The sequence below is a fragment of the Palaemon carinicauda genome, chromosome 22 (assembly GCF_036898095.1).
Source record: "Palaemon carinicauda isolate YSFRI2023 chromosome 22, ASM3689809v2, whole genome shotgun sequence".
NCBI lineage: Eukaryota > Metazoa > Arthropoda > Malacostraca > Decapoda > Palaemonidae > Palaemon > Palaemon carinicauda.
In genome coordinates this window covers 9767119-9783574 of record NC_090746.1, presented here as the reverse complement: position 1 = coordinate 9783574, position 16456 = coordinate 9767119, and the positions used below count along the sequence as shown (strand labels likewise).

The 16456-nt window shown below is 36.0% G+C and overlaps 1 protein-coding gene across 1 annotated transcript in view; it reads left to right on the top strand.

Annotated features, from left to right (window-relative positions):
* The window catches only part of LOC137616760 (alpha-N-acetylglucosaminidase-like), a 511993-nt gene that overhangs the window by 28003 nt on the left and 467534 nt on the right, over positions 1-16456 (top strand). The window contains exons 4-5 of the mRNA XM_068346760.1: positions 6853-7034; positions 14311-14529. Of these exons, the coding sequence (XP_068202861.1) occupies positions 6853-7034; positions 14311-14529 (401 nt within the window). The remainder of the gene's footprint in view (positions 1-6852; positions 7035-14310; positions 14530-16456) is intronic.

Sequence of the window (16456 nt, the reverse complement as noted above, 5' to 3'; positions counted from 1 at the left end):
AAAGGCTAAATTAACTGGCTACACAACAAATTACACTTGACTGCACAGCCTCATTACAACACCTCATGCATTAACTGCACAGCTTCATAAAAACTTTTACAATGCTTCTAGAAGGCTAAAATAACTGGCTACACAACAAATTACACTTGACTGCACAGCCTCATTACAACACCACATGCATTAACTGCACAGCTTCTAAAACTTTTACAATGCTTCTAGAAGGCTAAATTAACTGGCTACACAACAAATTACACTTGACTGCACAGCCTCATTACAACACCACATGCATTAACTGCACAGCTTCTAAAACTTTTACAATGCTTCTAAAAGGCTAAAATAACTGGCTACACAACAAATTACACTTGACTGCACAGCCTCATTACAACACCACATGCATTAACTGCACAGCTTCTAAAACTTTTACAATGCTTCTAGAAGGCTAAAATAACTGGCTACACAACAAATTACACTTGACTGCACAGCCTCATTACAACACCACATGCATTAACTGCACAGCTTCTAAAACTTTTACAATGCTTCTAGAAGGCTAAATTAACTGGCTATACAACAAATTACACTTACTGCACAGCCTCATTACAACACCACATGCATTAACTGCACAGCTTCTAAAACTTTTACAATGCTTCTAGAAGGCTAAAATAACTGGCTACACAACAAATTACACTTGACTGCACAGCCTCATTACAACACCACATGCATTAACTGCACAGCTTCTAAAACTTTTACAATGCTTCTAGAAGGCTAAATTAACTGGCTATACAACAAATTACACTTACTGCACAGCCTCATTACAACACCACATGCATTAACTGCACAGCTTCTAAAACTTTTACAATGCTTCTAGAAGGCTAAATTAACTGGCTACACAACAAATTACACTTGACTGCACAGCCTCATTACAACACCACATGCATTAACTGCACAGCTTCTAAAACTTTTACAATGCTTCTAGAAGGCTAAATTAACTGGCTATACAACAAATTACACTTACTGCACAGCCTCATTACAACACCACATGCATTAACTGCACAGCTTCTAAAACTTTTACAATGCTTCTAGAAGGCTAAAATAACTGGCTACACAACAAATTACACTTGACTGCACAGCCTCATTACAACACCACATGCATTAACTGCACAGCTTCTAAAACTTTTACAATACTTCTAGAAGGCTAAAATCACTGGCTACATAACAAATTACACTTACTGCACAGCCTCATTACAACACCACATGCATTAACTGCACAGCTTCTAAAACTTTTACAATGCTTCTAGAAGGCTAAAATAACTGGCTACACAACAAATTACACTTGACTGCACAGCCTCATTACAACACCACATGCATTAACTGCACAGCTTCTAAAACTTTTACAATGCTTCTAGAAGGCTAAATTAACTGGCTACACAACAAATTACACTTGACTGCACAGCCTCATTACAACACCACATGCATTAACTGCACAGCTTCTAAAACTTTTACAATGCTTCTAGAAGGCTAAAATAACTGGCTACACAACAAATTACACTTGACTGCACAGCCTCATTACAGCACCACATGCATTAACTGCACAGCTTCTAAAACTTTTACAATGCTTCTAGAAGGCTAAAATAACTGGCTACACAACAAATTACACTTGACTGCACAGCCTCATTACAGCACCACATGCATTAACTGCACAGCTTCTAAAACTTTTACAATGCTTCTAGAAGGCTAAATTAAATGGCTACACAACAAATTACACTTACTGCAGAGCCTCATTACAACACCACATGCATTAACTGCACAACTTCTAAAACTTTTACAATGCTTCTAGAAGGCTAAATTAACTGGCTACACAACAAATTACACTTGACTGCACAGCCTCATTACAACGCCACATGCATTAACTGCACAGCTTCTAAAACTTTTACAATGCTTCTAGAAGGCTAAATTAATTGGCTACACAACAAATTACACTTGACTGCACAGCCTCATTACAACACCACATGCATTAACTGCACAGCTTCTAAAACTTTTACAATGCTTCTAGAAGGCTAAATTAATTGGCTACACAACAAATTACACTTGACTGCACAGCCTCATTACAACACCACATGCATTAACTGCACAACTTCTAAAACTTTTACAATGCTTCTAGAAGGCTAAATTAACTGGCTACACAACAAATTACACTTGACTGCACAGCCTCATTACAACGCCACATGCATTAACTGCACAGCTTCTAAAACGTTGAAAATACTTCTAGAAGGCTAAAATCACTGGCTACACAGCAAATTACACTTACTGCAGAGCTTCATTCTAGTGATTTTCTCTTCACATCACTTTTTAAGGTTGGCGACAAAATAGGCAATTTGTTTGAAAGTCAAACGTAGGAGTAATTCACCTCACTTGCCTCTGATCAGTTTTTACTTGAGCTGATTTGTTCTGGAAGCTATCTAGCTTTTATAAGGACATAATTACCTTTATGGTTTTAAATTCAATTTTATTTATGTATAACAAATGATATCGGCGTCAATGACCTTAGATGTCAGGATGCCAGAAAACTCTCAATCAATCAATCTGAGTTTGTGTAAATTGGTGCTAATGTGTGAACCATTTCCAGCTGTGTTCATGAAGTACATCTTCTTGCTTCACCTTAACCTTTCCTTAAGCTGTAATGATTTATTGTATCGGCGCCATTCGATGACTTTAATTTAAAAGTCTCTTTACCATTAGCCAGGGATTCACAACATAGTTATCATTACTGTTTAGACTTAGAGTGGCACTCATGATTGGAGATTACCTGATATATAGAAAAAAAATATTTAATATTTTTATTAGACACAGTACAATACAGAGGGAATAAACACTATAACCTTAGAGCCAATAAGTAACCTTACCTAATTTTATTAAAAATAAGTCTTTCAAAAAAGAAAAAAAACCTTCAAGGGGGACTCGAGTGGATTTTTTTTTATTATTATTATAGACACCATGATGAATCGCATTGAAAAATTTATTTTCTATTTTTGTTGCAATTTGTTCAAGATTGGGCTCCGATTCAAGCTAAAGTGCCTGGACTATTTGAACCGACTTATACTCAAATGAGCAATTTGTGGTACATTTCAGATGTACTGTTATTGCATGATCACAAATGGCAAAATTCTCTTATTATTATTATTGTTATTACTAGCTAAGCTACAACCATAGTTGGAAAAACAAGATGCTATAAGCCCAAGGGCTCCAACAAGGAAAAATGGCTCAGTGAGGAAAGGAAATACGGAAATAAATAAACGATGTAAGAAGTAATGAACAATTGGAATAAAATACTTTAAAAACATTAACCACATTAAAAAAGATATTTCATACATATCTTATGAATCTGATTTTTCCCTGGACAAAATCTTTCCAGTGCAAAGTGTCGTACGTTTGCCAATATCTTTGGATGTAAATATTGTTGACGAAGAAAGAAGTGTGTTAAGGTAACTGAAGCTAACGGGATTCTTTTCCAAATAGTTTACTGATTTTTCAAAAGTCACTCTTAATAGAGTTGTGGTGTTCGATTTGGTAACTTCCCTGACTGGTGCGCGCCAGACTGGAGTTCGAGTCCCGCTCAAACTCGTTAGTTTGTCTGGTCGCTGCAACCTCACCATCCTTGTGAGCTAAGTATGAGGGGTTTGGGGGAGCCTATAGGTCTATCTGCCGAGTCATCAGCAGCCATTGCCTGGCCCTCCATGGTCCTAGCTTGTGTGGAGTGGGTGAGGGGTTTCCTGGGCGCTGATCATATGGTCAGTCTATGGCATTGTCCTACTCTATTGGCCAATGTCACTGTCCTTGGCCTCTGCCATCCATGAGCGACCTTTAAAGCTTCAAACCTTTATTAGATTTATGATTTGATAGATTTTTATTGGTTTCTCATTAGTGATATAAAAGGAAATCTGATTTGCTTTGTAAGCTATTTTTTTTCTATTTTCAATGACGTAACAGAGGAATAAAACTCCATGGAAGCATAGGAGATGGTTCCAGATATAAAAAGGGATATTTGTACAAATTTGAATCATACTAGTGAGAAGTCTTGAGAATTTTTTGGCTTTTGTGATACAGTACAGCAAGTCTACTAAACTAACCATATAATTTGTTTATATAAGAAAAATAGCTTTATTTACACTTTATGTAACCTTCCTTTTGCATTGTTTCATTTTTACTTTCGAGAAAATTCCAAGTTTTATGGATAGACCATGTATAATATTAATCGTGATCAACCGATTATTTGAAGGATGATTTTTACTCCCGTTTCTCAATTAGTAATATTTTTTCCTTTTTCATTGGGATAATAATAAAAGAGTTGGTTTTCTTTCTCAATACATGTAGTCTTACTTTCTGTTTATAGTAGAGGGAATTTCAATGTCTCTAAGGAGACACGGTTAATATAACAACCTGGAATAGTGTGTTAATCTAGTTGCAGGACAATATTCAATGGGTTATAAATTAATTAGCAATCGTAGTTACACACGAGACGAGCGGGCTATAGCAACCTCGCCATACATCTTGCTCCCCGCACTATCTACGCTGTCTAGATATTGAGGCAGAAAAGCATTCATATGGAATTAATCAATTATAGATAAGGGTTGTAGTGGCGTGGTGGTTGCGTCCTTGCCTGGCGATTGCCAGATTGGGGGTCGAGGCCCGCTCAAACTCGTTAGTTCCTTTGGTCGCTGCAACTTCACCATCCTTGTGAGATAAGGAAAGGGGGGTTTTGGGGGAGCACATCTGCAGTGTCATCAGCAGCCATTGCTTGGCCCTCTTTGGTCTTAGCTTGTGTGGAGAGGCGGCTTGGGTGCTGATTATATGTTATATAGTCAGTCTAGGGCATTGTCCTGCTTGATAGGGGAATGTCATATCCAGAAATGAAAATTTGTTTGAAGGTTAGACTTTGATTAAGCTCCTGGAAAAGAGGGGTATATCTCCCAAAGAAATCTTTGGGAATGAGATCAAAACGCCACATCCAGAAATGAAAATTTGTTTGAAGGTTAGACTTTAATTAAGCTCCTGGAAAAAGAGAGATATATCTCCCAAAGAAATTTTTGGCAAGTGGATCAAAACGCCACATCCAGAAATGAAAATTTGTTTGAAGGTTAATATTTGAAAAAGCACACTTGCTACCTTTTTTCTACCCATTCTTAACCCAAACTTTCTTTTGCTTTTCTTAAACTCACTCCCTACTTTTTTTTCTAGACATACTTAACACAAACATCCTTCTGTCGTTCTTAAACTCACTTTCTACCCTTTTCTGCCCATTCTTAACACAAACTTCTGCTCTACGTAAAATCACTTGCTACCTTTTTTCTATCCATTCTTATTACAAACTTACTTCTGCTTTTCTTAAACTCGTTTGCTACCTTTTTTGTCTCCTCAATTCTGAGGAAATTATCTCCTCATGCATGGTGTGGAAGAGAATAATAGCTCTATTGTATTATCTGGAGGTAGTAGGTTGGCCTGGGCACCAGCTGGCCGTTGAGATACTACCCCTAGAGAGTTATGAGGTCCTTTGACTGGCCAGACAGTACTACATAGGACCCTTCTCTCTGGTTACGGTTCTTTCCCTTTGCCTACACAGACACCGAATAGTCTGGCCTATTCTTTACAGATTCTCCTCTGTCCTTATACACCTGACAACACTGTGGTTACCAAACAATATTTCTTCACCCAAGTGGTTAACTACTGCATTGTAATTGTTCAGTGGCTACTTTCCTCTTGGTAAAGGTAGAAGAGACTCTAGCTATGGTAAGCAGCTCTTCTAGGAGAAGGACACTCCAAAATCAAACCATTGTTCTCTATTCTTGGTTAGTGCCATAGCCTCTGTACCATGGTCTTACACTGCCTTGGGTTAGAGTTCTCTTGCTTGAGGGGACACTCGGGAACACTTTTCCTCTAGTTTCTCTTCCTCTTGTTTTGTTGAAGTTTTTATAGTTTAAATAGGAAATATTTATTTTAATATTGTTACTATTCTTAAAATATTTTATTTTTCCTTATTTCCTTTCCTCACTGGGCTATTTTCTCTGTTGGGGCCCCTGGGCTTATAGCATCGTGCTTTTCCAAATAGGGTTGTAGCTTAGCATTTAATAATAATAATAATAATAATAATAATAATAATAATGTAACCTTTTTCCCTAGCAGGACAGAAATTCGTGAACATCGGCATACCAAAGGGCTTGGATTTAGCGGTGGCCATGCTGAAAAATTATATAATTTCTGTTATTCTCGTGTCACATAAAATGGTTTCTTATTAATCTGTCGACTATATTGATGGTGCTAAAATATATGTTGGTATTTATTTTCCTATTTAAGTCTGAAATTTCATTTTCTTTGAGTGGTTAAAACTTTCGGTTAAAGATATTCGAATACTTGATTTATAATGATAGTTTACATGTTGCTAGAATGAGTAAGATAGCATTGATCTAATACAATTAATGTTTTTTTAGTAGAAATGCCTCTATTTTCCCGCTTTCGAAAATATCTTCTATTTTCTGTGTTCATCCAATAAACAAACAATCTTGTTCTCTGTTCATGGCTGTTCAGATCTTAGCGTGAATAATGACACTAATGTTACTTGCCTTTTGCTAGGTTCCTAAACAGGGAATTTTGTTTATTGTTTTATAAATGTTTACGCAGAAATCGCCTGACTTGTTTAATTAGGCCATTATTGGATCACGACTCATCGTAAACCATTGGCATGCCGTGATAGTTTTTCTAGTGTCAGTAATAGTGATACATGCTTGTCAAGGAGAATGAATGTAGCAATAATCATCCTTCAGTAACCTTCTGAGAGACTTCCTAATTGTGTTTCCGCTTCAGGTAATGTCTCCCGGTGTGAACGCCTCTGTGGATGTCTTAGGCACGAGCGGCGTGGCTGCCGCCTGGGGCTTGCTGCATTACCTGAAATATTCCTGTAACGCCCACGTCTCCTGGGAGGCCGATCAACTGGCGCTTCCTGATTCCCTCCCCGAAGCCAATATTAAAATCACCTCGAATGATAGGTAAGAATTTTGACTATAAAACAAAATTTAAAGTTTCTCTCTCTCTCTCTCTCTCTCTCTCTCTCTCTCTCTCTCTCTCTCTCTCTCTCTCTCTCTCTCCGTTGTTTCTATACTCAATTTCTCTTATAACCGTTTTGCCTCTAAATTCACCCTCTCTCTCTCTCTCTCTCTCTCTCTCTCTCTCTCTCTCTCTCTCTCTCTCTCTCTCTCTCTCTCTCTCTTCTATTCTGTCTCTAGATTCAATTTGTCTAACACACTCCCTCTCTCTATCCGTTTCTCTCTCTCTGTCTCTCTCTCTCTCTCTCTCTCTCTCTCTCTCTCTCTCTCTCTCTCTCTCTCTCTCTCTCTCTCTCTCTGTCTGTTCTTTTTCTATATTCACTTTCTCTTATAACCATTCTCTCTCTCTCTCTCTCTCTCTCTCTCTCTCTCTCTCTCTCTCTCTCTCTCTCTCTCTCTCTCTCTCTCTCTCCGTTTTTTGTGGCTATATTCACAGGGGAAGTAAAGGCGAGGGTTTAACACGAAAAGAGTAATAAAAAAGTAAGATGAAAAAAGTTATGAAAAACAGAATTCGTCTTTATCTAATCTCAACGGTGAAAAACTTAGAATACTTACTTGGTATCAAATCACATATGGGAAAAGGTAAGTCTGATTGAATTTACTTTTTGTTTATGTGTATCTCCCAAAATCTAGATATCAACCTAAAATTTTTTAATGGTTTTCAGTTGCTTGTCATTATTTTTTTTAACGACTTTCTTGTAGATCTCATTTCTGTTAATCTTTGCAAATAGCTCTACAAGCTCCTAATTCATGCTTAGGAATCATATACTATTGGCTGAAAAAAAAAATATCAGCGAACTTTACCATGGCCCTCTACTGTTTTGGATTAGAGTTCTCTTGCTTTAGGAGACACTTTGGGCACACTTATCTATCTTATTTCTCTTCCTCTTGTTATTTCGATTTTTTTTTTCAAGTTTTTATAGTATTATATGAAAGATTTATTTGAATATTATTGTTCTTTCCTCACTGGGCTATTTTCCTTGTTGGAAACCTTGGGCTTATAACAGCCTGCTTTCCCAACTAATAATAATGATAATAATACAAGCTCTTAATTCATGCCTAAAAATCCTTGACTATTGGCTGGAAAAATAAGTCTTGGAGTAGAGTTCTCTTGCTTGGGGGTACACTTGGATACACTGTCCTTTCTTATCTCACTCATGTTTTTTGTTATTTTTAATAGTATGATTGTATATGAAAGATCTAATTTAATGTTGTTACTGTTCTTAATATATTTTATTTTGTTTATTCTCTTATAGTTTATTTCCTTGTTTCCTTTCCTCACTGGGCTATTTTTCCCTGTTGAAACTCTTGGGCTTAAAGCATCTTGCTTTTTCAATTGGGGTTATAGCTTAGCTTGTAATAATAATAATAATAATAATAATAATAATAATAATAATAATAAACACAAACTATTCCCTCTAACCTCACTGTTTACCCTGTTGTATGCCATTCATAATTTCTAGAATATTGTTTATTTACTCGCCGGTCCCATTCTATTCCCCTGTTTGTTTTAACAAAGAGAGCACTTGGCACTGGGCGCCAACCATTCATCTAATATCTTCACCTTTAGGTCTGAGGGTGGATGATTTTTTTTTCTTTTCTGGAAATGAAACATCACCTCACCAGCAGCTCAATTCTTAAAACATTTTGATAAACGTCTCTTCAAACAATAGTTACCTCCACCTATGAAGTTGGGAGGAGGTTATATCACCCCCTGTTTGTCAATTTGTTTGTTTGTTTTGTGAACAATTTCCTGGCCTTAATTTTCTCAAAGAGAAGTGAAACTTTCAGGGATTGATTATTATTTTAAGAAGTGGAAGTTATTCCATTTTGAACGTCTTAGGTCAAAGGTCAAGGTCAAAGTCGATCAATAGGTCAACCGAATTAACACCAACTTTAACCCCAAGTTTGCAGATGGCTGTCAGATACCCCTACGGTCTAAATGGATTCTAGGAAAGTCAAGTTGGTTTCGAAAAATATGCCGTGCTGGAGGTCTGCACTCAGAGTGGTTTACTAGTTTTCTCTTGATTTTAGACGTCTTCAACCACTTTGCTGCCTTCCTTGTATTGTGGAGAATACCATAAGCTACCATTAATCCCACTATACTTAGATACTCTTTTCATTATTCTTTAGTATTCTTGAAATGATCAAGGTTTCATATGAGCATCGGCTGAAATAAAACTTGGTTTCTAAGTATTTTTTCCATTGTATCTTTTCAGTCGAAACTCTCATGCTTTCACACATCGTTAAATACATAAATGATACAGTTCCTGAAGATCATAACGTATTTTCTGTAACGTTTCCAGTTACAGTATTCTATGTTAGTTCCCCTTAAAGTTAATAGGTTTTATTCCTCGTAAAGTCTCTTTTGATATGACTAAATTTCAGATAAACCCTGTATCTTACAATCTCAGTATGCTTTTTTTTCACCAAGCAAAGAAGAAAAAGAAGAATGAGAGAGAGAGAGAGAGAGAGAGAGAGAGAGAGAGAGAGAGAGAGAGAGAGAGAGAGAGAGAGAGAGAGAGAATGTCTTACATAAAGTTTGCTTGGAATATCTTTCCAACAATATTTTTTTGGGTGTATAACGTCTTTTTACCTCCGCCAATGAAGTTGGAAGGAAATTATGTTTTACCCCTTATTTGTTTGTTTGTGTTTGTTTGTTTGTGAACACCTTCCTGGACACAATTATAATCCTACAATAATGAAACTTACAGGGATTAACTGTCTGTTATGTAAAAAGCTAGAAATGATTACATTTTGGAAGGACAAGGTCAAGGTTAAGCAAAATATCCAATTCATGTAATTAAGCCATAAGTTGGGACATCGTTGTCACAGAGACTTCAAACTTAGTTCATATTTGAGTGTACAGTGAACCCTCGCTACTTCGCGGTTCGACCATCGCGGATTCACCACTTCGCGGATTTTTTTCATAACCCATATATATATACATATTGGTAATAACAAAATCAACATACTGTACTGAATAATCAATCTAATCGATGCAAAAACTAACCTATACACAGATGTGTACAGGAAATGCGTTTGTTTCTTCATTATGATCAGAGAAACGTAAACAAAACATTGGTTGCCCTTTTTTATCGTGCGTTTTGGCGTGTTTAGGAAACGCATGATATAAAATTGCCTTTAATATTTGTGCCTGTTTTAGTTTAGGGTACTGTAGTACATGCATTAAGTGTTCTGTACATTAAAGGGTAGTTTGTTAACAGTACTACGTACAAGGGAAGGTTTTAAAAGTCTGAATATACATGTTAAATAAATAGGTAAATATGGTGTCATTACTTCGCGGATTTTCACCTATCGCGGCCGGGTCTGGAACCTATCTACCGCGATAACCGAGGGTTCACTTGTAAATCCACGCCAATTGATTCATGTTAAGGTCGAAGGGCAAGGTTTAGTCCAAGGCCAAGCAAAAGATAAAATTCAGTTCATTTTATCATACGGCCACAATTTTAATCGTTAAGTAATGAAACTTACGGGGTTTTACTCACTAAATTATATCACGCTTTCATTAAAGAATCACTTAAATACGATAGAAAAATAGCGTCTCTGTCTGTCTCTCTCTCTGTGCCTTTTTTTTTTATCTACAAACTCTACGGATAAGGGGACAGTTAATAGAGTCATTGAGAAATCTTAAAGGAATTACAAATGCAGATTACAACGCCCTATTCGCGCTTAGCACAAATCAGTCCAGAAGTAACGGATACAAACTGGTATTAAAAAGATACAACACCGCTGAATGTGGTAATTTATTTACATACAAAATAGCAAACACATGGAGCAGACTTCTAGTGGATGTCTTAAACAGTAACGCGGTAAGCGAGTTCAAGAATAAGTTATACAAGATCATAAAAACTCTAAACGTTCAAACCAAATTCCTCTACCCACGAGCAAATAGTCTCTCCCCGGGATGGACTCAAACCTCTTTGAGGCATCCAAAATCCTTGTAACGCCTTGTAACTATCTCAAACATGATAGTTTATCTTAATTTAGTATTTACTGATGAAAGCAGTTTTCATCTTTCATAACTGGAAACTGCTACTTCAATAAAATGCCCGCGAGTAAAATATCAATCTCGAATGTATTTTCTTCAGTGGACTGTACTATACAGTATATCGCCGGGAAAAATTTGCAATTTCTCTTGTCGAAGTCGACATTGTTGAAGAGACAGGCTTTTATTTTTCAATGGTACTCGAGGAAGGAAATATAAGACAAGCAATTCCAGTAATCTCTGCCATTGCTCTCTCCAATGCAAGGACCCTAATAGAGTAACTGAGAAATGTCCCGATTTGGAGATTGTCGGGAAACAAAGTGAAATTAGAGTGTATTCTAGTCTATATATATATATATATATATATATATATATATATATATATATATATTTAATATATAAACATAATTTTATATATATAAAAGTATATATACAATATGTACATATACTTTTATATATATATAAGTATATATATATATAATATATATATATATATATATATATATATATATATATATATATATATAAAGTATATATATATATAAGTATATATGTATAATATATATATATATGTATAAGTATATATATAATATAAGTATATATGATATATATATTAGTATATATATATATATATATATATATATATATATATATATATATAAATATATAAATATATACACAGTATATATATATAATATATACAGTATATAATTATATATATATATATATATATATATATATATATATATATATATATATATATATATATTGTGTGTGATTGTGTGTTTTCGTGCGCTGCATGAGAAAGATTAACGGAAAAGGACGATCGAAGTATTTTGTAGTGGTTTGGTAATGTGGAAAGAATGGATGACTCTAGATTAATGAAAATAGTCTGTAGCTTAGAAATACGCATACTCTGAAAAGAGGGAAGGTAGAAGGGGCGATGGTATCTGGAAGAAGGGTTTATTGGTTTCGAGGAAGGGCTTTAGTGTGTGAAAGATATAGTTGAATTATTATTATTATTATTATTATTATTATTATTATCATCATCACTAGCTAAGCAAAAACCTTAGTTAGGAAACCAAGAGGCAAGAGATGTATTGAACAATTGAAATAAGATATTTTTATGAACAGTAACAATATTAAAGTTAGATAGAATAGCATGATCGAGTGTATCCTCGAGCAAGATAACTCTACCCCAAGACAGTGGAAGATCATGGTACAGAGGCTATGGCACTACGCAAGACTAGAATTAGATTTTGGTGTGTCCTCCTAGAAGAGCTGGTAAGGTATTCCATTCCTTGTAATGATTTCCTACCGACATTCAAGAATTTGTTTTATAATAATTGGCAACAGCACTTGGATAGTCTAAATGGCAATAAAATGAGAGAAATAACGAATGTCATATCTCGTTGGAGGTATAACATAATGCCCCGAAAGTGGGAGACGTCTCATTGTTGTCTCTGTATTGGTCACGCTCGGTTACCGCACGAGTTTCTTCTGAAGAGCCAACACCAACCATATTGTGACGACTGTTTGGTACCTTCAACTGTGAGGCATTTGTTGACCGAATGCCCCAATTATAACAGCTTAAGAAATAGATATCTGTTTGAGGCTCTAGGTGAGGATGGCAGTTTCATCCTTGCCAATATTCTTGGACAGGATGTGTCCTTCTATGCGAGCGGCATTTTTAGATTTATTTTAGAAGCAGGTCTTCTGAAAACTATTTCACTTTTATAATGACATCTAAACTTTTATTGTTTTATTTTTTATATGTGATAAATGATATCGGCGTCAATGACCTTAGATGTCAGGATTCCAGAAAACTTTAAATTAATAAATCAATCTATTACTATAGCTGTTCACTGGAAATTCATATAATAGGATTCCACTGACATTAACTATGCACTTGAACAGACTTAATCAAATTTACATAATTAAGAGGAACTCCATAACTCAAGACTCTTCACAAAATTGGCCGGTGCACACTATCAAAGGTTTTTTCACAGTCAGTCTATACATGCCATCAAAAGTGGATTTCTATATTCTACACTGCTATACAATGTCTTAAAATGAAAATTTGGTCAGTACAACTAATACACTTTTTAGATCTTGCTTGTTCATCTCTCAGCTTTTCATCAATCTTTTTCTCCAGTCTCTTTAGAATAAGCATACTATATATTCTCATGACAACTGATGTAAGTATGATGCCTCTTTAATTATTACAACCAATTAGGTCTCCTTTTTTTTTGCCATTTTCACCAACACTCCTAGTTCCCATTCATCAGGTTTTGCCTCTTCACGCCACATTTTATAAAATATTCTTGTAGGAATTATGGGAGCCACTTCATTTTAGGCCAATATCATATCAGCAGTTATTCCATCGTATCCAGAGGCTTTCCATCTCTTTAGTTTTTTGGGATAGCTTCGACTTCAAACACACTGAATTCATTCATGGGCACATCAAGGTCTTCCTCAGCTTCAGGTATATCAATCAAATTATTCCCTTCATATCTCCTATTTATGACGTCACCAAAGTATTCCATCTAATATTGCCTTTCTTCATCATCTGTTGTTATAACAAATCCATCTCCCTTTTTGATGGGTATATGCTTCTTCTTTGCCCCAGTAGATACTTCGTTAATAATTCTATGAGCAATTCTTACACCATGGCCAGTTCCTGAATTCATAGCTTCGTCAGCTTCATCTGCTTCCCTGTCTAAATATTCTTTCCAGTCATTTCTGACTTCACTGTCAATACTGGAATACTTAGCATGCTCTACCTTGTAATTTTTACTTCCTCGAAAACTTTCAATAATCAGTTTCTGTCTTTGTCAACTTTCTATAGTATCTCAAGTTACACAGATATTTTGTACTTTATTTTTATTACATTCTCTGTTTTTATACACACGCTAGAGCGGAAGTAGCTTCAAGTAATATTAACACTAAGTCATATAATGGTCCGTCTATGTATCAAGTTTTTTTTTTCTTTTTTCCGGGAGTCCAATTTTATCCTTGACGTTTATCATTTACAATTCTATGTCTGTAAAGGTATCTTGTCGATTATTTTCTATTTATCTACATTTTAACAAATAGGATATAGGTTTTTATATGCACTTATAATTAAAACTGCTTCTTTTGCAATGCACGGTGAAGCATTTTTCTTAACATCCCTTAATACAAAATTATATTAGGAAATATTTCTTCCAGATTCCGCTACTACCAAAATGTTTGCACGGTATCTTACTCCATGGCCTGGTGGAAATGGAGCAGATGGGAACGCGAGATCGACTGGATGGCTCTCAACGGGATCAACATGCCCTTGGCATTCACCGGTCAGGAAGCCATATGGCAGCGAGTGTACTCTAAACTCGGCGTAACTCAGGAGGAACTTGACAGCCACTTCGCAGGACCCGCCTTCTTAGCATGGTTAGTCGATAAAGTGTTCCTGTTTGCTGGTTTAAAGTTTTAAAGGCCGCTCGTGGACAGCAGAGGCAAGGGACAGAGACATTACCCTAGCAAGCAGGATAAAGCCCTAGAGACTGAGCATAATTATGATCAGTGCCCAAGCCCCCTTTCCCCCAAGCTAGGACCAAGGAGGGTCAGGCAATGGCTGCTGATGACTCAAATGTTAGACCTACAGTCTCCCCCAACTCCCCATCCGTAGCTCACAAGGATGGTGAGGTTACACGACCAAAGGAACTAATGGGTTTGAGTGGGACTCGAACCTGTCAGGGACGTTACCACATCGGCACAGCTATGCTAGTTAATGATTCCATGTGCTCAATGACAATATAGTGATTAAACGTAATATTGATAATCAGGATAGATAATGAAAAAGGTAGGTGTTTCCCCAGGACATGAGATCGAAATTAAAAGAAGGATAAACATGGTTTGGAGAGCTTTATGTTATCAAGTACATATTACCACGAGAGGAATTGGCCTTATGAATTGTTAGTCTAATATCTCTCAGCAACATTTTTGGTTGCGATTAGATTCAGTCTACTAATTATCAAGTATATCATTCTCTGGTTAGGTTGATAACGCCTTTTTTCATAGGAAGAGTGTCCCATCTATTCGTCCTTACCCAGCAAAATGAGCAAAATTTCTATGAAACATTTCATCAACGTTGTTAGTGACGTCAGTGCATCTTGGATCAGCGGCCCAGTTGCTACTGATATCTTACAATATATTTCACCTCCGCTTCTGTTTCCTTTCTTCCGCCATACTGTCCCCTCCCTTCTGGACTTTGGCCATAGTATGGATGCTCTCATTTCCCTGACTTGTACAAGCTGGATATTCTTGGCCTGCAGACTCCCCCCCCCCCTCAGCCAGACTTTGGTACTCAAATTTTTCGGGCAGAGAAGCCAGTACAGCGAGACTTCAACTCTCAGATAATGAATGCTAACCCAATCCTTGAGTGATTTATATATATATTATCATCTCCTACACCTACTGACGCAAAGGGCCTCTGTTAGATTTCGCCAGTCGTCTCGATCTTGAGCTTTTAATTTATTACTTCTCCATTCATCACCACCTACTTCGCGCTTCATAGTCCTCAGCCATGTAGGTCTGGGTCTTCCAGCCCTTCTAGTGCCTTGTGGAGCCCAGCTGAACTTTTAGTGAATGAATGACTTGAAGTTCTCTGGCATCCTGACATCGAAGCTGCGGAGAGCATGAATCATGGTATGGTAATGAAACAATCTCCAATAGATCTAGTAGATTTGAGAACAAAGCCCTCAGAAGAATATTGAGAGTTGAATCGCAGGACAGGATTAGAAATGAAACTATATGATTGATTTCTCGAGTTTCATATGTGGATGAGATCATGGTGGGGGGTAGATGGATATATATATATATATATATATATATATATATATATATATATATATACATACATACATACATACATACATACATATACAGTATAGATATAGATATATATGCATACAAACACACACACACATATATATATATATATATATATATATTTATATATATATATATATGTATATATATATATATATATATATAATTGCTTTGATTTAGATGCAACATATATTTCGGGCAGAGAGAGTTCAGCCTCCCTAATTATTATTATTATTATTATTATTATTATTATTATTATTATTACAACCTAGGCTATAACCTTAGTTTTGAAAAGTAAGATGCTATATTTCCCTTTTGGAGCCCTTGGGCTTATAGCATCTTGCTTTTCCAACTAGGGTTGTAGCTTAGCTAATAATAATAATAATGATAATAATAATAATTAATAATAATAATAATAATAGTGACGCGGAGCCTTGACGTCAGTAATAATACCAGGGCGTTTTATATCAAAAGGAGCGGAAAACGA